The sequence below is a fragment of the Pomacea canaliculata genome, linkage group LG6 (genome assembly GCF_003073045.1).
Source record: "Pomacea canaliculata isolate SZHN2017 linkage group LG6, ASM307304v1, whole genome shotgun sequence".
Lineage (NCBI taxonomy): Eukaryota > Metazoa > Mollusca > Gastropoda > Architaenioglossa > Ampullariidae > Pomacea > Pomacea canaliculata.
The window spans coordinates 19,563,632-19,589,897 of NC_037595.1; the positions used below are offsets into that span (position 1 = coordinate 19,563,632).

Consider the following 26,266-nt stretch of genomic DNA (forward strand, 5'->3'; position numbering starts at 1 on the left):
AGACTACTTCCTTGCATATTAATTTTTTAACTTTCATCGCGTACTTTGTACCTTCGTCAAAATGATTTTCGAGAAATCAAAGATAAGAAGTTTTCTAAATTGGGAAAAAAGCTTCCTCCCCTATAAAAGAGATCGGTTCGTACACACTGATTCAGAGGAGGATCAGCAGCGATGAATTACTCAACAAAGTTGTGAAGAGGCCAATTATCTGAAAATACAACTCTTGACGTAAGGCGAAATTCTTACACTGCTATTGTTAAGTCTGTTACTCATGAAACAATTAACAGATATATTCTCGACAATTAACTTGGTATTTTTCTACTTAAATTGTCAGCTTCTCTTCCACTTATGGATTCCTGGATCCTGCGCCTATGCGCTTGCTAAGAACATATATTAACTCTGTGGTCTGTTCTTTCTTTTTCTTACTGGGGTAAGAAGAGGCGAGGTTGGTATATCTCTAGACTTAGTAAAATTTTAAAATATTTAAAAAGAAGCGTTATTTCTCACAGCAGGTGCTTATAAAAACCTGTGCAGCATTACGATGATTTGCCACAGAAAGTGGGGTAGTAGAATAGACTCAAAGCTGTCAAATTGGATTATTTGAGCTCTTCATTGTGTAGCGTAGTTTCTCTGATAGAAAAATGAGTGTCCCAATAAAGTTAAAAGTTCTTTATAATATTTTTTCTTATTATACTGACTTATTATTGGTGACTATAAACATATTGTTGGATATACATATCGCACGTTTAATGTCAGCTTTCAAATAAAACAATTTCTTATTTAAAAAAATCTGAAACAGTTTTTAACAAAAGACTGTCAAAAAATAAGAGTTGCAACGACAATCCCAATGACAGGAACATTGACCATAACGACGCTAAGGATGAACTGGTAATGAAAAGATTCACGTTGATTTACTAAATACTTTACTTACTGTTGTCTCTAAGCCAGTATAAAAAGAGTCATTAAACATATATTTTGTTCAACTGAGTAGCATCCTTTAGTAGTATCTGATACTGCACTTACACTTTAACTAGAAATGATTGATCGCCTCCACACTAGCTCGTCTTAGGATTACATTGTGTTTGCTTGTAAGCATCAATCTTTTAAATGAGTATAGCATTACAAAACATTGGATTGTTCTTCTTGAACAGATTATCAGGAGCTGTTTTGCCTACTTTGCTTTGAGTCCAACCTACAGCCCGTCAGGACATGGGAAACAAAGCTGCAGTAACTAGTGAGGACAAAATTGTTGTAAAGACTGTAGACGGACATGAAATTTATAACAAATCAAGTAAGTACAATATATCAGGGCCCTCTTGTCAGGTTACACAAAACATGAAAGTGAGAGGTCTTCAGCAGAATGAACAGATGCGGTTTGCAATTAATGAAGTGATGGAACACCACAGCAACCAAGAAAGACAACTGCAATACTACGATTCACCTCGAAGAATGTTGAAACCAAACTACTAAATACTGTTCATCCAGGTACCTTCCTTATATTTTTTTAAAATTGTAATAAAAGGAAAAAAGGTTTCTAAATAGTACCAATTGATAGCCTGGCCTAAAGGAAAAAAGGTTTCTAAATAGTACCAATTGATAGCCTGGCCTAAAAGGTACATGTTTAGAGTTAACAGACTCGTTCGGAAATACACTGCGAAACCACCGTAGAAAGTAATTCTTAAGTGCAGTTTAATAATATATTCTTTTTAAGGAGATGATAACAGAACGTAAGGATGGGTTAGCTGTTGTTTTAAATTATCCCACAAACAGTTCTTGTAGTATCCTCTGTTGATAACAGCGTCCTTGTACTCGCAAATTTTGCGTGTAACCTCGCATGTGAAGTTGTTGCTCGCAGTATCATGGGAATAGAATAAGCATTTTATTCTCTAAATGTAAAGCCGTAATAAGGAAGTAGATTGGGACAAAGGACATTTTATTCACTGAAATAGGAAAATAACACGCTGTAGAAATACAGGCATGACTCACTGAAGTAAAGAGAGAGAGAGATAAGAGAATGTGAAGACATGGAGTGCTGTGAAGAACAGGGAGGTTCTGTAACCTGGTGAGACTCTTTATCCATTACTTTTATCATATAATTAAGTAACAGGGAAGCACGTCTAAAAGCGCTAGAGGAATATTAGTATATATTATTATAGCTATATATTAATATAGCGTGCACAAAGTGCCTTTAACGTGAGTATTCATCCACTCGTGTAAAACCTAAGGAAACAGAATACTGGCGTCCAAGGCCGGAGGTGTACACACTATATAAACTGGATATTGGCAAAATAATCTTCCCCCCAACAGATAACAGATTGTGTTATCTTGTCAAACGAACTCCCTATGTAGTTTGACTTGCCCTGTGACCAAGGTGAGGATCGCTTGACTCACAACTGAGCGCGTTGCTTACTTCCAATAGTTTTATTTTAAACCTTCTTATATAAGACAATTATGGGTTTACATTTTTTTGTTAGTTTTCTTTTGTCATTTTTTTGTTTGTTTGCTTGCTTTTTAATTACTGCTGTACCAGTTATTTGTCAATATAACTGAAAATTATTGTGAGATGAAAACAGTAAGTGACAAGCTAAACATTTTGATAGCTATCGTTTGATAATGATATTTCACATTTTTCATGTGCAATGTCCTATAGTTTGCATGCTAGTAAAGTGGTTACAGCTGTGAAGAATTTAATATTATTGAAAAAGTTAAAAACATTTTGCTCATATAAAGAATGATTTTTTTTCAGAAAAACGGCTAAATGTCTGATCACATATAATGGGTGGACAAATGACAAAGTCTAATCGTGATTTATTTGTTACAAGTGAAGAAACAACGACTGTAACATCACTAGATGGTTCTAAGTTTATTGCACATCAATCACAAGTCACAGAGAACGGGAAGGTGAAGCAGCTTAAACGTGGACTTGACATGTACAGCTCGCCCACACATGGTCAGGGTCAGCAGCTGATGTTCTCTCGTCATGATGAGTACGACTCCACAAAGGCAAAAGAGGGACAAATAGAAGCTGCTACAAAAAAGAACAAAAATAGTGAAGTGAAAGACAAAGGAAGGGGGGAAAAGCAAACGAACAAAGTGCCATCTTTCCATACAAGCACGGTAAAGGATACTTAATTGTTACCTGGTGTATTTTATGGACCATTAACTTGGAGAACATAATTTACAGTTACAAAAGTCTGGCAGCTGTTCATTTTTTAGAGTCTATTATTTTTAAAGAAAGGTAGCCGTTATTAACAAACATACTAATGAAGTTTAAAACATCTGCTGAAATTTAAGCCAACCTTGTTAACTCTTTGGGTCATAAAGTGACCAAAAATATTCCCCATAATGATAGGGTTGAATTATTACTTTCTATTTCCACTAAGCTAGCTGGAGTTTAATCTGCTGTCATGGAAAACAGACAGGTAAAACTGTTATGTCACATGCGCGTTCGTAGTGTCAAAGGAACGGTAATCGGCAAAGAAGAATGGGAGCTCACAGAAGAAGTGGATTACGTGAAAGAGGTTTGCTACGACCGATTACGAAAGTCTTTTGATAATGCTGTTAGAGACTGCAGGTCTGTTATGGATATGCCCAATGAAGTTCGGGATGTGATCTGGTATGTTGATGACACATTTGACGAATACGATACGCAGATCGTAATCATAGAAATTTTAGTTTATGATCGGATAAACACCATTGCTGAAGTCGTGACAAAGCACCTGAAGTTAAATAAACTTGACTCTCGTGCTGCCCGCAACTTGATGAGACAGGAACTGAGAATCGTTGAAGAATGTTGTGAAAACTTAATGCGTGTTTACTCTACAACAAGGATGCTGACATGGAACTGAGTGCTGGTCCTCTTGAACTGTTTACACATCTTGTTCTCTGTTGGGAAAGAAAACTGTCTTTCGGCTATGTGCTTCCACTTGCACGAGACACGTGCATTGCTGCATACCTTTCTTCTGTAGGGACGATCAGCACATATAGAGAGAGGACAATGTGGACAAACTTTTATGATTCACGTTTCTAAGCGTTCGTCCCTCGAAAAGAATTATTTGAACAAGACGATTTTTGCAGCAGAAAGTAGAATGCAAAACTTATGTCGGTTTATTAACATACTGACAATATGGAAAATGAAATAACTTTACTGACAGGGAAAATGTGATCAAACTATAACCGAGTTTTGAAAAGTTGTTTGTCAAGGTCCCACGAACCGAGTAGTTTGGAAGGTGGTGGTAAACGTTGAGACACTGGAGCTAGGGTAAACACAGCAATTCTAAATGTGTTTGAGAAGACCTTGCTAATATATTTACCAATACAACAAGTTTTGGAGGCTTAGCCTTTTCGGAACTTTGCCCAGTTAAGAAAGTCACACACTCCTGTTAAGGAGGAGTTTGTGTTCTCCATGATTGCTGAGATAGACTATTTAAGTGTATCCTCTACTTTTTCCAGTACTTCTGTAGACAAGACTTTCTAACAAGCAACTATGTTGTGACTTCAAAACCTACTGATGTAATAATGGAGGCACCTAGATGAGTATGTCTTAAAAAGGCGGGACATCTTCTGTCTGCTTTTCTAAATTGATCGAAAGAAATATCTTTTATATTCATCACCTATTCTACCAAGAACCCTTTTATTGGAACGAGATGATATACTTGTCAAACTTAATGATGTTTTAAATACGTTGATTTGTTCATTTTGTATGGTGGTTATTCGGGTTGTAAAGTTTATTGTATTATTATTTTTTTAACTTCGTGCATGGTAAACCAATTTATATCTAAATTTCTGAATATTTTATCTTCAGCTTTATCAAACGGAAGGTTAAAATTAAAGAAGAATAACAAAATAAATATCCTGATAACATTGATGAACATTTTTGAAGCGATTGTCAGATTTTATTTGGAAATAAATAATAACGTTACTGAAAAATAATACTTGTCATAGAAGGTCAGCCGATGATTAGAAGATTTGTGATATAAGCACTATGAGATGTATAGCTGCGAGGTCAAGTGTCAGCACTTCTTATATTTTCATTAACAAATTTTAAATGTAATTTTTGAGCACATAATCCCTTCCATAAAAGCTATGAAATTCGCAATAAAAATAAGATTCTTCCACTAAATTATGTTCCTAAAATTAACAAGATTTTAATAATCAGTACAAGATCGTAGACAATATGTAAGAAAATTTTGTTTTATTTTTCATCTTTGGTGCTTAATTTCTCTGCATGGCTGTCCGACTAATAATCATAAGCTCCTTAGCTGCTTTTCAGAATTCATAGTAACCAGTTGTGTCTTTAGTGTCTTTCTTAAGAATAGGTAATCATCTTGGTTCATTTTCTCCTCTCTTTTTATTTGTTGTTACACATTCTTATATTTCACTTATTTACTTTGTTTTCATATTTAGGCTCAATGCTTTGAATGATTAAAATGCTGAAAAAAATTATGCCAAATCCCTTTTCAAATAATCCAGAAGAGATCAACTAGCGTTTCACGTTGACGCTTTTCTGATGTCATTTGTCACCTGCCACGTGTTTACAAAGCTGTACGCCCGTTAGCGATCATTATTAACGGAACCAAGAGATAAAACACAGATTCGTGCATGTTCCAGCTTATAAATTATCACCTTACATATGCACTTAAAAATTCATGAATCACACCTACCCCTTCCCCCGACCACACACACAGACACAAACACACGCGTGCGCGCGGGCTTTCTCTCTCTCACACACACATGGCAATTTAAGATTGATTGAATCATGTAGTGGTCTAGTTGACGTTTTTTTATATTTAGTAGAAGTGGTTTTTCTTCATATTAAACAGTCTGTTAACATATGCCTGTGTACTTGTTTGCTTGTTTGTTTGTTGTTGTTTGTTTTTTTTTTTTTTTGGAGGGGGAGGGGAAACTCATACAATCTGAGAGTGAACAGTGCTTCACGTTCATTTGAATAAAGTGTTCACAGTGCACCCAGCACGAAGACTAGAAGGAGACCTTCCCTCTCCCTCTTCCACACAGACTCACACAAGTAGCAGAGACAAAGCGTTAGCTCTATATGTGTGTGTGCGTTGTTTGTAAACAAAATAGCACACATAAATACGCACACAGACACGTAAAAAGTAAGTGAAAAATTAGATTTTTCCACATCCTGAAATAACTATTTGCTCACCACATCCCCATCTGCACAATATTTTCTAGGTTATATTTTAAGAATAACTTGCATCCACGCATAGTGAAGATTTAGTTTATGAGTGTCGATCTGTGTGTGTGTCTGAACGCGTGCGTTCGTGTATGCAAACAATATTTATATGTACTACACTTTTATTCTCTTACACACCACACACATATGCTCGCCTACACAAGGGAAAAAACACACCAAAAAAATAAAAGATATAACATTAATCAACAGTTTAGTGTCCTTTTTACTCACTGTCAGTGAAATGTCTGCTCTGACGACCGGATGGCAAAACTTCGAGGTAAAATAACCGTCTTACTTCTGCTAAACTCATGTAAATCTTTGTAAATGACATGCTAACCACTCAACAAACAAACTTTTAATAAGGTGTAACATACCGTGATACCAGGGCAATTGTTATTATTATTAAATGAATTTCAGAAAACAAATCACTTTTTTTCTAAGATAATTACTCTAACATTAAGCACATTTAAGGAATACTTGTAAATATTGATGTTGTATTCTGCGGATAACAACAATGAACAAGAATAAAAACTTGCAGAGTAAAAGTGCTTTTAAATTATTTTTCTTAAAGCAGCGTCTCTCTAGCCCTGTTCACTGTTGTTAAGACGCTGGATGCGAGAAGCAGCTCGATGTCAGGTAAATCAACCCTTGAATCACTCAACTCACGTAAACTCATGAGTAATATGAGCATTACTTATTCAAGTAAACATTACCTTATTAGTATTATAATTTACCTGAGAAATAATTCAATTTAAATCAGAAGAAATGGACAGCCAATATGCAGTATTCAGATATTAAACTCATTATATAAATTCAATGTTGGCTCCGTTAACGGATAACAGTAAATGATTAGTTAGCAGTCAGGCTACCTCTAATCGGTCAGTAAGTCTGTTTGTCTCCCCATCATTCCAACAGTCCACCACTAAACCAGATATTAATTCAGCCATTTTGCAAAATACTTTAATCAGCGAACGATTAAGCCAATCTTATACAACTATTCATTTATTGTCAGTCAGAAGGGCAGTCAGTCAGTGAGTCAGGAATTTTTGTGGCTGTGTGTGTAGGAGGGTAATTAAAATCAATGATTACCGGAAACAAACAATAAATAACACTTTTAAAATAAGTCACGTGGGAGATACACCTATGTCCATGAAGCAGATCAGAACTGCCTAACTCTGTCTAGTATGACTCTACAACGGCGAATAACAAGCACTAGTTAAAGGGTGACAACTGGTGGACTGAAGGATGCAGTCAGTAGTAGTAGTAGTAGTGGCAACAACAACAACAACAACAACAACAACAACAACAACAACAACAACAATAATAATAATAATAATAATAATAATAATAATAATAATAATAATAATAATAATAATAATTATCCAAAAATGTGATCCAAAAATGGGTAATATTTCCTTCCCTTTTCGAGATACATGCTTAGAATCGTCATCATACACAGTAAGAAGTATGATTGTGACATCACGTATGTACAGATACAAACCCCCTTTAATGTAACCTCACAGCTTTTCTTTTGGCTGAGGCATGCCTTTCTCGGGTGCCATTCAATCCTTGTCATCAAATCTTTTTTGCGATAGCAACTTTCTCTTTAATTCTGTGAAACAGGGTATCTAACACGCGTCTCGGAAATCGTCAATATATTATTCCTCCGAGAAGAGGGTTACCGTAAAGCAATATTATTATTGCTGAAATAGGTTTATCTTTTTTTAATAGTTGGCCAACAAGCATGAAATAAGCATGTAAGAACGAACGATCGATCGATCGAACGAACAGTTGATATTATTTCATCCAACTGTTAGTAGTAGAAGCAACGGTTTGACGGTCTTTTCTCACGATTTTCTGCTATATTTAAAACCGACTGCAAGTGCGCCAGTAAGCGAAGAGCATGTTACTTTATATAAACACAGCGTTAGACATGAATGTATTGTGTTACCATTATGTCAGAAAGCAGTTTTATCTTTCAACTGAGTGAAATATTGCCATAGATAATAACTGGGTAGTACAATAATAATACAATTTCACATAAAAAACAAAACAAAACAACTTTGGGCAATATTCTTTTTCTTCTCGAGACACACATTTACATACGTGATCATGCAGAGAAGACATTAGGATTGTGACGTCACATTTGTACAGAGATAAACCCCACGTCACAGATTTTCTATTGGCTGAGGCAAAATAACGTACGGCTTACACGTCTCCTTCAATGCTGGTATTAGGGTTTGGGCGTGGCATGCTGTACGAACTGCTATTCGTAGACTTTGTAGCAAGCATGTGGTCTTCGTACACACAGTTACATCCCCTTACAAAAATCCCCTACTGAAGGGGACAACTCTCTAAGCTGCCTCAATAGGGATAATACTCTCGATACTTCTCAAATATATGTTTTTTTCTGGACGGTATATTATCGTTGTTTTTAAATATAAAAGCTTTCTTTGCAGTAGTCCACCATTTTTATTTTATAATTGTATTATGTGTAATTAAACGTCATTAAGCAAACTGGTGAAACCTGCATCACCCATGTATGTATATGTGTGGGAGCGTGAAGTGATTGAATTATCTTCTACAACAGTAAAGACCTAATATTGCTTCATTAACTCAATTATTACTTTACACCAGTGATGCCCAACCTTTTTCGGCCTGCGGGCCATATCCATTTCAGACAGCCGTGTCGCGGGCCACTTCACCGCAAAAATATAAAAACGAAAAAAAATTAGAGCAGATACAATTTTTTTTTATTAGAAACAAGTTGTACTTACCATTAATTATATAGTAATTAGTTGGATATTTGAAGTTGTTTTCCCGAAACCAACTTCTGAATGTCCGGCCTCATCGTAGAGACACCAAGTCGGAGCATTGAATCGAAATGTTCGTCCATCGAAAAGAAGATTGAGAGACACCCCTTGGTGGGGATAAATACTTCTTCTTCCTTTTTTTCCGTTCTTTTTTTTTTTTTTTTTTTTTTTTTTTAATTATTATTATTACTCACATGCCGATTTCCTGCACTGTGGGCAGAAGTTTCGCGGGCCGGATGGCACCGCGTCGAGGGCCGGATCTGGCCCGCGGGCCGTAGGTTGGGCATCCCTGCTTTACACAATGATTGTAACCCTGTAGGTTGAAAGCCATTTAAAAGATCGTTATAAAGTTACAGGCTGGCTATACACAGAGCTCGTAGAAACAGCATGCGTATGCAAATATTGCGTCATAAACTTTACTGATATATTCCTTCTGAAATGGCATTAATCAGTTATCGATACTTTTGACTTTTGACATTAAAAAAAAATAAATATCCTTAAATCACGCTAACCTAACACATGCTCATGTGCACAATCTGGAAAGGTGGAAGCATTTTCTCTCTAAACATTGCGACATTGCGCGTTAGTTTTGCTATTCGTTGATACACCTCTATGTAATGTCATGTAGCTTAAACATCATGAAGAGTAATAACTGCAGGTATCTAAACTGATGCACTTATATTGAAAGAAAAAAAATCACTAAGAGTACTTCATTTTGACGTTTTAAATGTAACAATTCAAGAACAATACACAACGAGTACGCAGCCGACCATGCAATAACTTGCGAGCAGATTTAACTGCCCTAGGGATATCTTTCTGGAATAGTTCATTCATTTTAGAGATGTAACAACATGAGCATAAACTTGCATAAGAAACAATTAGCTTTAATGTATTTAAGATGAAGGAGAACATTCAAGTCTAGAAGCGAAAGATGCAATTAATGTAGCGCTTACTTATGTGCCATGTATCAGTTCGTACTTACTAAAACGTTTGTCTTATTTTTGTTGGTAACTGCCACATTCTCTCTGTTAACACGTTTAAAGTAATAGAATATGCGACAGACTCAAATTAGCACACATCAGCGATCATGAAGAAAGAGAACTCTCAACCCGTATTAATCTCGGGAAAAGAAATTGTTACCGTCCGATAAAGTACTCACAGAAGATAACTTGTTGGATTACTCATTGAAAGATTCCAGGTTTTTTCTGCTCTTAATACCATTCTTTTATTATCCACTTATTCACTTGCCGTCAGTACAATGATTTAAACATATAATTTCAAAGTGAGAAACAATAGTTACACCAATCTGAAAAAAAAAACACCAAGGCTAAAACGTTATGCTAACAGATCACAGACATTGCGAAAAAGGGAAGAAAGTTTAAAGAAACCAGCAGTTTAACGTACCTTGGATAGACATTGTCCTCTTGGCAGAGACCTTTAGTACCTGAGAGGTCAAGTATATACACATACTGCTAAAGAAAGAAAATCGTTACCTGTAAGTCGTGTCTTAATCAGGCGACCATTCCAGTTCTGAAACTGCGTTCAGGAGGACATGAGACTATTGTCGAATTTTTTAATTAAAAAAAGGAGCCATAAAAACGTCGGTTTTTTTTTTCAAATTGAACAGTTGAGTTCTATTCACAATGGGCAATTTTTTCCATTAATGTGAGAAAGTTAATTTACTTGACACCCTCATATTTAAAAGCAATTCGGCAAAATATCTTTTGGCAGCAGGCATTTTCAGGGTAATCATGATGATTAGTTATCAATCAGTACAGGTTCAGATAAAGACAAAAATGAGAACAAGACCACTGATGTACACGAAGGAAGCTCATGCTCGATCAACTTTTAATGCAGAAGGAATCCTTGGTAACCTGAACCACACTCAGACCAAACATGGTCACCTGACCAAGACACGGCCATACATCCTATTAGCTGATGTCTATAGGAGCACACGCTTTCACTAAAGAACTACATGAGTGCATTTTTTAAATAAAAATATAAAATCCACAATAAACATTATTTCTTAAAACAAAGTAAAATATCTTTCGCCTCAATATCATTTTAGTGCTAAGGAAACAAACCTACTAACATCACTATGTACCTAATCTTTAAAAACAATTACCTCCGATATGTGCATGGTAAAGATTACCTCGGGAAAACACCAACTAAATCCGTTTTCTGTCGAGTGTTCACTGCAAAGATTTGCTTGTATAGGAACTGTATGGTGTCACTGTGGTCTGTCTTGAGGTCACAGTCAGTCTGTCAGTTAGTCTGTCACTATTTGTAGAACATAGGGAGCGAGACATCGTGTTAAATAGGCATTTACGCGAACATTCGTATCGTCCTTCTTTTCTGCGCAGGTTGTTATTCTAGTACTTTCAAAATTATTGATGGTAATTTAGAGATTACGAAGAAAAGGTTAGTACTTTTATTGAAAATACGCTAAAACACAAGCCTCTTGACGGGCAGGAACAGGATGCTTACTCTTGACCGACCTACAAGAGTCTCTCCTGGCGAGTGTTTTACGGTGCTGGCACCTTGGTCTATAGAAGTAAGTCACAGCAACACAGTCAATCACAGTAATAATGTCCTTTAAAATGTAAACATCTCAGTTAGAATGCGGTCAGAAAGGTTAGAATGCGGAAGGCAAAAACTGAATATCCAGGTCCATTCATACAAACCCGCCCACACACTTAAGAGCCATCAAAAGGCTAAGGACGACGATGTTGATAAAGAGATTAGAGATAGAAAAAATGAGCAAATGAGAGAATGGAATACGGCGATAGTTTAAGTAGAAACATGGTGAGCGATACACAGCTTGTTTGTAACTAATCATTATGTCATAGTTCTCGTCCTGCAGCTTCTGACAATCGGTCCACAGTTTACATTTGTTTCTTTGCTGGTGAAACAATATTGGGCAAGATTCTGATACAGTTTTTAGTTTCTTTATATGAAAACTTCAATTAACATGTTCATTTTTTAAAAACTAGTAATTTTATAAATTCTTACTGCTTTGAAACCGTTAATATTTATTGCATATTATACTTTCTTTTAAGCAATGGGTAATTGTTGCCATACACAGTAAAGTCAGTGTCTGCTTCAGTCAATCAACTCTCTTACGTGGCCCACCTGTCGTTAGGAATACAATCATAGATAACTAATTTACCTTTTCAGTGAAACGACCGACCCTAAGCTGTTTTTTTTTTTTTTTTTTTTGGAAAAGAAAATAAGGATTTTAACTCTGCCCTGAATCTCTTTGAACGGTTATAGTAAATAAAGAAGCCGGTACAGCAGTTAATGAAAGGGAATACGTTGACTACCGAATTACACGATAGAAAAAAATTCGCGTAGCGGCCATAAGGAGAAAATCCCGGAACAATAAGTTGTGTGACCATATATGTAATAAATGGCAGCATGGTTATAATGTATGCACACGACACGGCCACCAGGACCTTGGTCAGCGCCGTGTGTTGGCGTTGAGAGTCTGTGCCAGACGAGCTAAGTTCTCTCCTGGCAGTCATAGCTACCTTTAGCTTGACTACAGTGACTAGCGTTGCCAGGGTGACGACGAGACAGGTAATTAACGGAACGCTGGAGTTCAGGATGGTGTAGAAAAGAAGATCGAAGATAAACTGATTCTTTAACAACAGCGTGGAAGGTCCCAGCCGCCAGTGGATGATGCCGCTGGTCTCAGTTCTAACAAGTTCGAATCGAAGCGGTAGAATGATGAAGCCAACCTGCAACAGCAAGACGAAAGATGTGAGAATTGCTCCCATGGTTCTAGTGCGCATGAGCGAAGTGGCGTGGAGCGGAAACATCACGCAGACACATCGTTCCACGGCGATGACCATGTTGTAGCAGCCTGCCGTGGTTCGGAACGCATAGATGATACCAAACGTATACTGCACGGTCCTGAAATAAAGTTCCTCGGTGCTCGGTGATAGGGCCAAGTCGAGGACGATCGAGGTCGAACTCTGCAGGAAGGCAAAGGCGGGCAAAGCCACGTCCACGGCCGCCAGCGAGAAGAGACAGAGGTTCATGCGGTCCCGCAATCCCTGTCGGAGGAACACCAGGCAGTTGACTAGGTTGGTGAGGACACCTACGAGACACAAGATGAAAAGAAGGAATCCTGCGAAGATCGACCGTGTTACTTTATAAAATTCTTCGCTGACTAAATCGTCTGCAACAGCCGCTGCTGGAGCGTTGCTGAGGTTGACATTGGTGTGGTCGAAGACAGTTTTCAGTGTGCTGTTCATAGTAACAAGATAACAGCATCACAAATATTTCTACAAGGACATGAAAGTATTTCTTAAGGAGCATTGCAGATCCATATGTCTCATTACGAGGCTGAAAACTGGCATACTGCTGCGATTCTGAGTACGCTCTAATGATCTGTCTTTTTTCCATCGTAATTTTTATAATCTAATTTACTTATGTTATCTCTCTACAGGGACAGAACAAAGAAAATTGACTTTTATTTTTTTATTCATTATTTTTTTACAATTTTCTCTATAGTTTTTTTGTTTTCCTATTAATTTTTTTTTTCTTATTTTGTACTGAAAAAGTGCCTGTGAACTTCTTAGATGCCATTTTCAGAACACGAACCTGACATTAAAGTAAACAGAAAAAAGAAAGCTTTGTGATTTTTATCTGTTTATCTGTTTTTGCCCACTTCTTAATATGTGAATAGCTACAACTGCCAGAACTTAGATAACAGGACAAGTCGTTTCAGGCTGTATCGGTATCGAGTTTCTTATGTTTTTTCAACCTCCTCCTTTATTTTTAATTTTTCTATTCGTGTTTTTTGTGGAATTCGAAGGTAATTATTTTAATGCAATCCACTGTTATTTTATTTTCAGAAACAAGGAAAGCGGGTGTGGCTTTCTGTTGCTGAATTTCTTTAATGACTCAGAGCTCTAATATTTCACATTTTTAAAGGATAGTGCCAAGCAAGAGATTAATGTTACTAAGAGAGTTTACACAACTTTTGAGACAGAGTTTTTGACAATTTCTGCTCCCGAGTTTCACCAGCATCTTTAGTGCTTTGCGTTAAGAGGTCCTTTCTTAGGACAAATGTCAAAAATGTTTCTAGGTTTGGCAAAGGGACGATCACAGGAAACCGATGGCGTTGGGGCAAACGTTCAGGGCATTGAAACTTTGGTCACAATTTTGCCACCATGATAAGGCATTGGGTACTTTGAAGGTTTGTTGCTTCAGTATTTTTCCCAAGTCGAGGACGGTGGATGATCTGAATTAACACTGTTTTTGCTTTCGCGATCTCATTTTCGTTGTTACCATAACGTGGATGACACCAATGCTGAGGGACTGGAGACCATTTGTTGTCTTCCATTAGTGCGTTGATGTTAACAATTTTCTTGTCAACAGATTTCCACACAGTTATTTATTTGCTTTGTGTTTGCCTTGCTCTTTTAGCTTTCTGAATCGTTCTATTCCTTTTTGCTTTGCAATAACTTGTCTAAGAATCAACTCTCATTGCAAATTTGACTTTCTGGTCCTTCGTTTTACTCTAATCTCCTTAAATACTTTCATCGAAATAGTAAGACAGGTTCTGATTAACTGTATTTTAATTTTATGAACATAGCTATTTGTCAATTTACGAGTCGGTGATATCTCAGAGTTGATCAAAGGTGGTGAGAAAAAGATAATGAAGAATTCTACAACACTCTACCGGAAAATCTGACCAACAGATGAAAGAGCTCAATCTACTTTATTGATTTGAGAGCACCCATGAAGTCCAATTTCAAGTTAGAATAATTTTTATTTCCCCGTAAAATAATACAAAATATAAACAGAAAATAACACAAAATCAAACAAAATTTTCAAATCCTGAAAAGGATAAGTAATTGAAGGTATATTCTCCTGATAAACATGGTGCGTAATCTTTTCACAGATATCAAGAAATACAAGAATGAAAACAGTTTTTTTTTCTAACCTCCTATTCATAAATATTTTTTTCGTTATATAACTTATGCAGTTTAAATTTATGTAAATCGTTCACAAGCATGTGGTCTGGACAGAAGAGACATTAGACAATATACGGACACTGATGTTAGTTTGACTTATACATGTGAAAAGATTTCAATTTAACGAAAATGCAAAATAAAAAGACTACCGAGAAACTTTTGTTTTAACGATGCACAAGGAAGTGCGATATTTTGAAGAGATTGCGTTCTTGGTGCTGGACTAAAAGGTACTGTGAATAATGGTGCTCTTTAACGGTTCTATAAATGCATCCAGTTTGAGGTCATTATTGTATTTGTAATAAGCTTTTCTTGACACCATGGAGCTGCTCATGGTGTGTATCACATTTCAGTCAATAGCGAGAAAGGAACCAAACAAAATCTGCTAAATAATCCTTGCCTCAAATACACTGCTCACTCAGGGTCCACACCTTTCTTCATTAACATCTTCTAATATTGTGGCTTCATGATTGCAATCATGGCTTGCAAATAAATGGTTTTTTCCCATTATAATAACCGTCCATCAAACAATTTAGTTTGACTTGTCGAGAACATGAAACAGTTGTGTGTGGCAGTGTCATTGTTCGTTTGAATGGAGTTTATGCACGAAGACAGTTGTAATCTGTCAAAATAGAATACGAGGACAAAACTAACACCATTTTCAGAACCCTTTTCAAAAGATATCACAGGCAGAGGAAATCGTAATGGTTATACAAAGACGATGGTTGGGTAGATGTTTCAGACAGATCAGCTACGTGTTTATGTTAGCTGATGCTACAGTGTTTGGAGCTAACAACAGAAATCACACTGCAAAACATGATCGTGAAAGATGACTGCTGGATGTTTCCGTAAACTTCCTCACAAGACTTCCTCCAACGTCCAAACATGGGTTTTGTCTGAGTGATAGCAGAGTAGCTGAATAACATAAATTAAATAAACTACAAAGAGGTCCATTTTCTGTTCTTTCTTCTGTAAATACTTTCCTGAATTAATTATTAAAAATACGTAGCTTCTGACTACAATTTGCAAATGCGTTTTGAAATTAGACGAACGATGTACAACATAGTAACCTGTCGACGAATTTTGAGACAAGAGCCTGTGTACATATCTAATAACAAGAAGACACAATATTGGGAAACGCTTAGGACACTAAGGCAAGATTAGACATGCTGTTATCGACATAGACAACCTGGGGACTGAAAAACATTGCAGACACAATTCTGAAACAAAATCTTCGTCTTTAATTTGGAGGAAGGTTTGAGAGTGACTGACAGATACAAGAAAGACAAAAAGAAGGGCTAAAATAATAGACGAAATCACTAGTCATATCCCTCCCAAACAAAGAAAACAGCAAGCAGTGTCAAAACTACAAAACCATTAGAACCATGAGCCTGATTAGCCACTTTAATTAACAGTCATGCTTTCAGTTTTGAAATCGCATTAGCACCACTGCGGAATGACTAGCAAAAGAACTTGGTGACTTCATAATATGCAGAAGATTATGAAAAATCTTCAACTGTGGGCCTATCACCTACTGGGTCTATCCTTAGCCAAGGTTCGAAAGAATGAATAAGTGCGAACGAAGCTTACATTTTTGAAGAGATGACTGACTGATGCGTTTATCTTTGACAATTTCAAGTTAGATATCGTAAATTTAAACTCTTATGAGGTATGCGTTCGAAGATTTCCAAAAACCAGCTGATTATAATACTAGAATATGTTACAAATATTGAATATTTTAGTAAACATTAACTCACCTAAGTATCGCGAGCTTAAGTGGTTCACTGTGTTTAGAGTTCAGCTTGCGGAAGAGAAATAATTACACCTTTCTCTTTTTCATCAATTTCTTACTCTGAAAGCTTCTATGTGAGCAAATTTTCGAGGAAGCCTTCAACTTTTAGCTTTCTCCTGACCAGTGCCTCTTGTTTATTTTACACAAAATGGGCAAATGCAATATCGATGTACGATGGTATCTTTTTATTTAGGTATTGGGATGACTACTTTTCAAACTGACCTGTGTATAGGTCCGGTCATCCTGGATAAATCAATTACAAGTTCTGCCGACTTTTCATGTCACCCGTACGGTGTAATCTCGAGGAAGTAGAGCCACAGTGAAAACATGTTCTTCAATAAAGCAGGATGTCTTTTCTCTGCATGGAGTCCGGACGAACTGCTTCCGACTCTAGACTTTTGGTCACTGCCACTTGATACAACATCAGCAAGAATTGGGTATTAAATATTCTACATGTTCTCGGGAATATTAATTAATTACCAATAAGAACTGGAGGTAGTTCATGCCAATAAACATCGTTGATTGCATTGCATATGATAAAGCGACAGACATTCGTGGGACTCAATCGAGAGTAAATAATAAATGTAGCGGAGGAGCAAGAATGAAAATCATTCAGTAACCGTTTTATCATTTTTTTCCAAGTGTTATTTTCAGTTAATTTATTTGGAATACAGTCCTTTGCATTTATATGACAATGGTTACGACATTTTGGTTACGATCATTTGTGTTGCTGGAGAAAAAAGAATTGTTACCATGCCTTATTGTCCTTACGTGGGCTTCTTTACAACTGTTTACTTATCTCTTTACAACTGTTTACTTATCTCCCACCGTTCTATTTTCTCAGTTTTGCATTATAGCACCTGCTTCTCTTACTTGTCGTCTCGCGAAAGTTCGGAGTGTAACAACTGTACAAGGTTGGGTGCTGCTTGGCAAGAGATTGGCCTTTGACAGGTAAACCCATGTTGATATCGGTTGTTCGCTGCTGACATCAGTCTCACCAGAACCACGCATACAAAACTGTTTTTGTTATTTTAAAGTTTGATTGAACAATTATTGTTTTTTAAATTGCTACTTATGTTACAAGCATGCGCTTTATTCACGCTCTGTTAAAGTTTATATAATAACTTTAAAACCTCTAATTTATTTTGTTTAATCATCGGTTGGCAAAAGCAGTCTCGCTGAAATATTTTTTTTAATTTGAAAAAACCCATAACCCTGACAATAATTAGTATTGCCATTTTTAATGTTTTATTGATGATATAAACACATTGTTATTTTATTCCGTCATTAATATATCTTAATATGCACGCACGTGCGACCAGACGTGTGCGCGCCAGCCAGTCTCACCTTTAGATAATTAAAGCATAATAACAATACTAAAACATTATTTCATGTTCCTGAGATTCCATATTTTGTGTTTTAGACATTAAGCACGACTATGACAATAAAAGATGTAGACAACGTGTCGAAAGCATGCATGAAGGTTGTAAAGACAGAAAACAAAAAACAGTACTTTCCATTTATACTGCATTCTGTTAACACAAGCCACAGGAAGTGACGTTCCCCCAACAGTTGATGGTGGATGCTGCCATTGCGACCTGTGGTTGGTTGTGACGAGGACCGAGAAACTGTAGTTATGAAAGAAGTTGAAGATTGCAGACTACGAGCTCAAGGTGGAGGAAGAGATGTCCTCCGCACGCGGTGCCGCTAGATGTCGCCACAGAGACGATAGATCGCGTCTGAAGCGGGTCGAGCGATTGTAGTAAACGAAGAAGTTGAAGCAGCTGTTGACGTGGGCGAAGACGTTGACGACGGTGCTGCAAGTCATGTACAAGTTGACTAAGCGACCAAAAAGAGAAAAGTCCGGAATAATAAGATGCGCGGTCACGTAGACTACAAATGGCAACATGGTCACGAGGTACAGACACAGCACCACGATCAACACCCTCGTCAGCGCCGTCTGGTGGCCGTGGGTTTCCCCGGAAGTAGAGCTGGTTTTTCCTCTCCACTTCAAGACTAGTCTTAGTTTGACCACCGTCACGAGCGTTGCTAAGGAGACCAGCACGAATGTCACCAATGGTAAGCTGACGCTGAGAATGGTGTACAATATCAAGTCAAACGCGTACTGATTGGTCAAAGACAGCTTCGACTGACCCAGGCGCCAAAAAACTTCCCCTTTGACCTCATAACTCACGACGTCGAATTTAAGCGGGATGGTGAGGTAACCTGCTTGAAGGATAACTAAGATGGCGGCCAGGATGAAGCCCATGGTTCTGGTCCGCATGAGCGACAGAGCGTGGAGCGGGAAGAGGACACACGCGCAGCGCTCGACGGCGATGACAACCGTGTAACATCCCGACACGCCTCGGAACGCATACTTCACTCCGAGAATATACTTTGTCATCAGCAAATATTGTTCGTCCCCGAAACCAAACACGTTTAAGTCGCAGAAAATATCTACGATGCTGAAGCCGAGGTTTATACTTAAGAGGGTCAAATCGACCAAGCTCAAACAGAAGAGACAAAGGTTCATGCGGTCCCGAAGTCCCTGGCGCCAAAACACGAGACAGTTGAGAAAGTTGGTTGGCATGCCTACCGTACTGAGAAAAAGTCCGATGAAACCCGCGCACACCAACCGGGTTTTCTTGTTGACCTCGTCACTTACGTCACCTGTGCTCAGTTTTTGAGTGACGTTACCTGCTACAAGTCCTCCCTGGGACAAAACAGTTTCCATGGTGAAATTTCCAGCACTCGACATCTTGAGTGTTCGCAAGATTCATGTAGCTATTGGTTACAAAGAGTTCTCTTTGCAGGCGAGAAGAAAGGTAACAAAAGAACTTACGATTCTACATTTTTTTTCTCACAGATACATTCGGACATAAAATATTTCTCGTGGTTCTTCTGTTTTCGCAGGTGTCTGTGAAAGACCCTGACAAACCTTTTTAAAGGCAGCGAGTCACTGTAGCCAATCAATTTGTCTTTGAAGCATGACGTACCATTATCGACTTCAAAGTTTTCTGTCAGTAAACTTTACATTCGGGTAAATTTCTGTCCCTGACATAAAGATGTACACAAATATATGAACAGTTTTGAGTGCTGGGAATTATCTTGGACTATTCAGTTGCCAGCATTTGCGGTACCGGTCGAAACCAAAACTTAAAGATGAAGACTACAAATATTGGCATTTATTTATTTTACTTGTTTCTTCAACCGTTTACATAAAAATCATTACATTTCTGTAATTTCACAAGGCACAAGATTCTGTTTTCTAGAAAACGTTTGTGTGTCTTAGCCAAAACAAAGATATTGTAGCAGAGATTTTTAATTTTTGTAAAAATAAAACTTACCTAATTTTGTGCTTTTTTTCATGTTCTGTACCTATTGGATGGGTGTGGCGCCGACATTTGAGAATATCAACTTTATTTTTATGACAGATTAATATTTAAAAAAAACACTGACACAAAACACTTATTTCCATCTAATATATAAGACAAAGGCACACCCACTGATTCAAAGACTTTCACTGGCAAAACTTTTTACTCGTATATATATAAATACACACGCACACAAATGTATGTTCATACACAGGCACACACACACACATGCATCCACGCATCATCACGGGTACTTCTGTCAATCATTATGTGTACAGCGCAGAAGTAAAAACGACTGTAAGATTCACAAATACAAAAATATTGTAAACAATAAGACCTGAATTCATTCATAAAATAAAGTCTTTATTTTGTGTCGATGGCTTAGAGAGATATGTTGTAGAAGAGTTGGGGTTGACAGATGTGGATTTTGAGGCCACAATCAAGTCTGTATGACAAGAGACGGGACACGGATAAATCGTCAGACCATCTCGGAACGAGCTGTTGTCTATGAACGCCAATCTCTTGGTTCTCCGTAATGTGTTGACAGCAGTCTGTTGTTTGTACTTTCTGTCCATCAATTCGTCAGCAGCAAGTCATCAGTTTGGTCAGCTGTCTTTCATCTATCCTCTTTGGAGAAAACATGTATCTATCATTTTCGGTAAGTTATCTGACATCTTTGGGAAGTGACATAGCTGGACAGCAATCTGTCCCCTATTATCTTCAAACAGAAAGCTCTCATCTATCATCTTTTGTTAGCAATGATTTTAAAAATGGACATAAATATGTCACCCTTAGTATGGTCAACAGTGATGCAAACACTTTCTATGAAAGAAGCAACTCTGGTCACGAATACTATTCTAGATCTCTGTAGTCAATGGAGTGCCTTGACAAGTAACCCTGATGAAACCACCGAGTATAAAAGGTAAACAACAACATCAGTAAGAAGGCGAAGGCAGCAATGAACAGAAAGCTCAATGAACAGCGCCGAGGCGTAGAGGAGGGAGTGACAGATGACAGTACGAAGGTCTACCAACTGCTGAAGATTTTTTTTCTCCATAGAGTGGACACAAAACTTTAGTTATCAAAGACAATGACGGACATGTTCTGATGCCAGTCTCTGTCTAGAAGGACTTGTACCGGCGAGCCAGGATTGGTGGTCAGCGGTTGACAGTCAGACAATGGATAATGACGGATGCTGCTGACACAACATCTTAAATTAGACTACTATTAAATATCAGAGTAATTTTATTTCGCTTCTATTTTGTTGATGACTCACTTTATAATGATGCTTTCAAGTACGAGATCATGTTGATTGTGCATTGCGTAGGAGTATTCTTATTCATTACTAGCGATTTGTTTGGTAGGAAGTAGAAGAGTTCATGTTCTTGGCAGCATACAAGTCGGTCTTTGTTGCGTTTGCCTTTCTTTCCAGACTTTTTCTATTAATTAACGCCTTTTTGTTTAATCCTCCCTTCCTGTCACCTCTACTTTCTTGATGCCTTCACTCATTCATTCACTCACCAGTCCACACACTCCCTCAGCTTCAATTATCTTTATCTTTCATTTTTTCCTTATTTTATCTGTTCCTTCATTTCCTCTAATTTCTTTCACCCATATATTTGCCCATTTTAATTTAAGATTTCCACCAATGTTATTGTCCGTCTATCGCCAGTCTATCTTTTCTTCTCTTCTTCCATTTCTTTTTGTATCGGTCTGTCAGCCGAAAGCTTCTGTATTTGATTCGATTATTAAAATATATTTGTTTCAGTATGAAAAAGAAGAAAACGAGAAAAATACGTTTAAACAAGAGAGGGACAGTATTATTTCAAAAGTAGAAACCGCTGTAGTGATATCGAGCTATTACCCTGAGTTTCAAAAAAGTCCTTTATTATGAGGACACGTGGGATCAACTTGTTAATTTTAATACATGTATATCTTTTTACATTATAAACAATATTGCTCGACTCTCTGTTGTTTTTAAAAATCGTAAAACTGTTTTAAAGAATAAAATATAGAAATGTTTTAATAAAATCGCTGTCGTTTGAATAGGACGTTGTAAGTGTTTCTTTCTTCATGATTTAAACATCTTCTAACTTAGTTTTAACGATAAAAATTGCAGAATCAGTTTCATGGAAGAGAAAGATGCGAAATAATAAGACGTTGACGAGTTGTTTCATCGTTGTGGATTTCAATTAAATATGTTCGTAGAATGATTGCAAGAGATCATGTACTTCGTGACCTACATTGGCTTCCTGTGGAGAAGAGAATTGAGCATAAATTGTTAACCTTAACCTATGGCTGTCTTCACGACCTTGCGCCTGTCTATCTGCAAGAACTCATTCGCTGTTACCAAACCCAGCGGAACCTTCGTTCAGCAGCACACTTCAGACTTGAACGACCGAGTGTTCAGTCAGGGAATGCTAATAAGAAGACTGCGGGTTTCAGATCCTTCTCCAATGTAGCCCCGCTTTTGTGGAACTCGCTTCCCTTCTCGACCAAGGAGTCTGATAGTATTGCATCTTTCAAGAAAAATCTGAAGACTCACTTGTTTAAACTTTTTTGAAGTTTTCATTTGACCTGCAGTTTGGTGGCTGCTGGGATCACCGCGCATTGAGCGCATCTTTGTGATGCGGATACTGGCGCGCTACAAAACTACATCATCATCATCATCATCATCATCTTACTGACTCCTGACGGAAAGACACATTGCCGCTAATCGTTTAAAATGTTCATCTTGGGTTTATTCCTTAAATATCAAGTTATGTTTTATCACATAATATAACCATGTTCTTTACCATAGCATTTTTTCAAAACAATACACTCCAAGACTCACTAACTTCCGAGAGTTTTCCCAAATGCTACAAGAGATTTTATTTTTCCATTAGATGTTGGCACAATGCACTTTCTTTATTAACAACTGTATGCCGGGCGTCACATTCATCGTTTCAGCTCTGTACTCACCTGTAATCTGCTCAAGATATCACTGTTATATGACTGTAAAACAAAATCCACTATTCATTGCTGGTGTTTATTTCAATCTGCAACTTTTCTTTGATTTCACAGACACCGTTATATATACGACTTCATCTGAGTCGAGCTCACTGAGATCGTAGATCACATACATGGTGAGAGTGCAGTGAAATCAATGTGACGAATGTGTGTTGAAGTACTGTTACAGGTTTTTGCAGAAAGATCCCGCATCACCATTAACTTCACAGAGAGCCACCGGAAGTTTGTCTGTCTTGTGTTTTTGTATTTGTAATGGCTGTGACTGGGTTGTTGTTGTTGTTGTTATTATTATTATTATTGTTGTTGTTGTTGTTATTATTATTATTATTATTATTATTTCATTATCTTTGCCAAGGAAAGTTTACGAAACAACTCAGAATCTTTCGTGTACTTCTACAGTGTATTTCTTACTTTACTTAACACTTTGAACTCCTCTAAACTTAAATGTGTGATGTTTATCAGACCATTGAACAAAATTATTAAGATGTAGTATGTATCTTCGATATCTTAGCTACAAATTATTGAAATACTTCAGAACATCATCGAAATAGCAATAGATATTAAAATAATAAGGAACAATAATAATTAGAAACTAAAGTAATTATTACTTAGCTGCCTTTGTAGTCTTTTTATTCTTTTATGCGTTGTCCTTGACATTTCCTGTCCCAGTCACCTTCACACACTTAAAGACCTTAAGACACTTTTAGCCTTCCTGCCCTTAATACCAATATTCTGTGCGTGTGGCTAGGATCCCGATAGACACTTGATTGTTGTCAACATTATCTCCCGTTCTGTTTTTGTTTGACTCCAGTTTATTTTTGGCACCTGTTGTTTATGGCCTTAATTAACATGACAATTGTGTGCTGCCCTGAATGTGTACCTGGTGGACCACATAAAATCGGAACGCGCCATTTAATTCCTCTACCGGCTTCGCAGAGACGTACCCGCCTCATGTGGCCCACCCTGTATTTACACTCTTTTGCTTGTCCTTGTGTCTTCGGTGTGTCAAAAGCTTTCTTTACTTTTTCGACCTGGAAGACAACATGTCGACGAACGTCCCTGCAGCAACATGGTGCTTAGCTTACCACTTAGTGTTAAAGTCTGTTGAGTAGACTCCTGTAGATAAGTTCATAAGTTTGTCATCGGGTTTACCTTTATTACTCAAGATACCTGAGAAAACTCTGTTTTATAGGGTATGACTCATCAACAAGCAGGACATCGTAATGTCAGTGAAATGTTGCATCATCAGAGAGAACGATGCAGGTAGACATGGATTATCAACGATGGACTGCACACGTGCATGGTCTTACTTTTTGTTTTACCTGAGCTGCCAGGTGAACGACGACACAGTGACACCTGACGTTGACAAAAATAACGACCACTCTATTATCAAGGAGACATCTCAGCAAAAATACTGTAATTAATCACCAAGTATATGCTATCAGAAGTGTCCTTTAGAGCTAAGTTTGATGACTGGTGTGTGAGTGAGATGATGGAGTATGATGATGTTCACATCTGTGTTATCGAAATACAAATGTAATCGATATTACCTACCTGATTGGTTAATTATAGCCTTGGGTGATTTTAGGTATCTTGGAGCAATGAATGTTCGTTCAGACTTAAATATACAATACCGTGAGAGCAATTACAAATGTGTTGCTTTTTAGTACCATAGCGTCTGGAGATTGTTGTGAGAAAGGAACACCAGGGGTATGGGTTGAAATAACTTTTGTGTTCTTGCTTCATGGTGGTTATGATCTTATTTCCCCTGAATGATTATGAACATGCTGGTGGTCAGATGAAGGTAAATGTAGGACACATCATTGACCATCCTCGAAGCTCTAAGCATCACTAGCAATGTTCAGACAAAAACAAAAGAAAAAAAAACAAAAAAAATAACGATGTTGTAACCGAACCACTTCTCCGTATCTCGAATGCGAGCAAAGTATTTCTGTTCGTGTTGATCATAATGAAGTTTTCTTGCGGACACTAACAGTTTTTTGAGATAGTTGGGTTGGCTTCAGCTTCTTTTGACCTCTCAACAAAGCACTCAGATCTTCCCTGAAGCGGGTGGAACGACTGTAGTAGATGAAGAAAGTGAAGGAGCAGTTGACGACGGGGAAAACATTGACGACGGAGCTAAAGGTCATGTAGAGATATGCGTAACGACCGAAGGTAGAAAACTGATCCTCGAACAAATATCCAGCGATGTATCCTACAAAGGGAAGCATGGTAATGATGTACACCAAAGACACGACAACAAGGACCTTTGTCAGCGCCGTCTGGTGTCGATTGGCGTCCTGACTAGTAGAGGTCTGATTCTTTCTCCATTTTATAGATACTTTCAGCTTGATAACGGTAATTAAAGTAGCCACAGAAATGATCAAAAAGGTTACGAGGGGTAAAGTCGTACTGAGGACGGTGTACAAAATAAAATCGAATATAAACTGGTTTTTGAGCCACAGTCGTGAAGGAAGCAGTCGCCACTGGACTGTACCCATGATTTCAGTTTGGACAAGCTGAAATTTGAGCGGGAGGGTGAGGAAGCCGGCCTGAAGCAGCAGCGGCAAGATGGCCAGCAGCACGCCCATGCTTCTGGTGCGGATGAGGGCGGCCGCGTGCAGCGGCAACATGACGCAGATGCAGCGCTCGACAGCGATGACGACGTTGTAGCACCCGGATGTGGCGCGCAGAGCGTAGATGGAGCTGAGAGCGTACAGAACAGCCTTATAGTAGTGCTCCTCGTCAAATCCCAACACTTCTAAGTAACTCAGCATGGCCACGAAACTGTAGCCGAGACTTAGAGTCATGAGCCCGAGGTCGACCAAGGCCAGACAGAAGAGGCAGAGGTTCATGCGCTCTCGCAACCGTTGTCGCGCGAACACAAGGCACGTGACTGCATTGCTGGGAACTCCTATGATGCTCAGGCCAAGGCCGATAAACCCGACACAGACCAGACGAGTTATCCTTAAGGCTTCTTCACCGCCGTCTCCTGCGGATTGCACGATTGTTGTGTCGATGATTGTTGTGCCGATGATTGTTGTGTCGTTGCTGGCATTGAAGCCGCTCCGGAGTGAGGTCTGCAGAGTGTCGTTCAT

At 37.9% G+C, this 26,266-nt stretch overlaps 1 protein-coding gene and 1 long non-coding RNA gene across 2 annotated transcripts; one reads left to right on the top strand and one right to left on the bottom strand.

Moving 5' to 3' along the window:
• The first annotated feature begins 129 nt into the window (after positions 1 to 129).
• Positions 130 to 5,834, top strand: LOC112567131. Its single transcript, XR_003099759.1, has 3 exons — positions 130 to 228; positions 1,152 to 1,485; positions 2,747 to 5,834. It is a non-coding gene; the product is annotated as an uncharacterized LOC112567131 (long non-coding RNA).
• Positions 5,835 to 25,132: 19,298 nt separating this feature from the next.
• Positions 25,133 to 26,266, bottom strand: LOC112566924. The gene has a single exon (XM_025243352.1). The coding sequence runs from the start codon at positions 26,264 to 26,266 to the stop codon at positions 25,133 to 25,135; it is 1,134 nt and encodes a 377-aa protein (XP_025099137.1).

Coding starts and splice junctions, on each gene's coding strand:
- LOC112566924 (XM_025243352.1), bottom strand. CDS start 26,266: ATGAACGACACTCTGCAGACCTCACTCCGGAGCGGCTTCAATGCCAGC.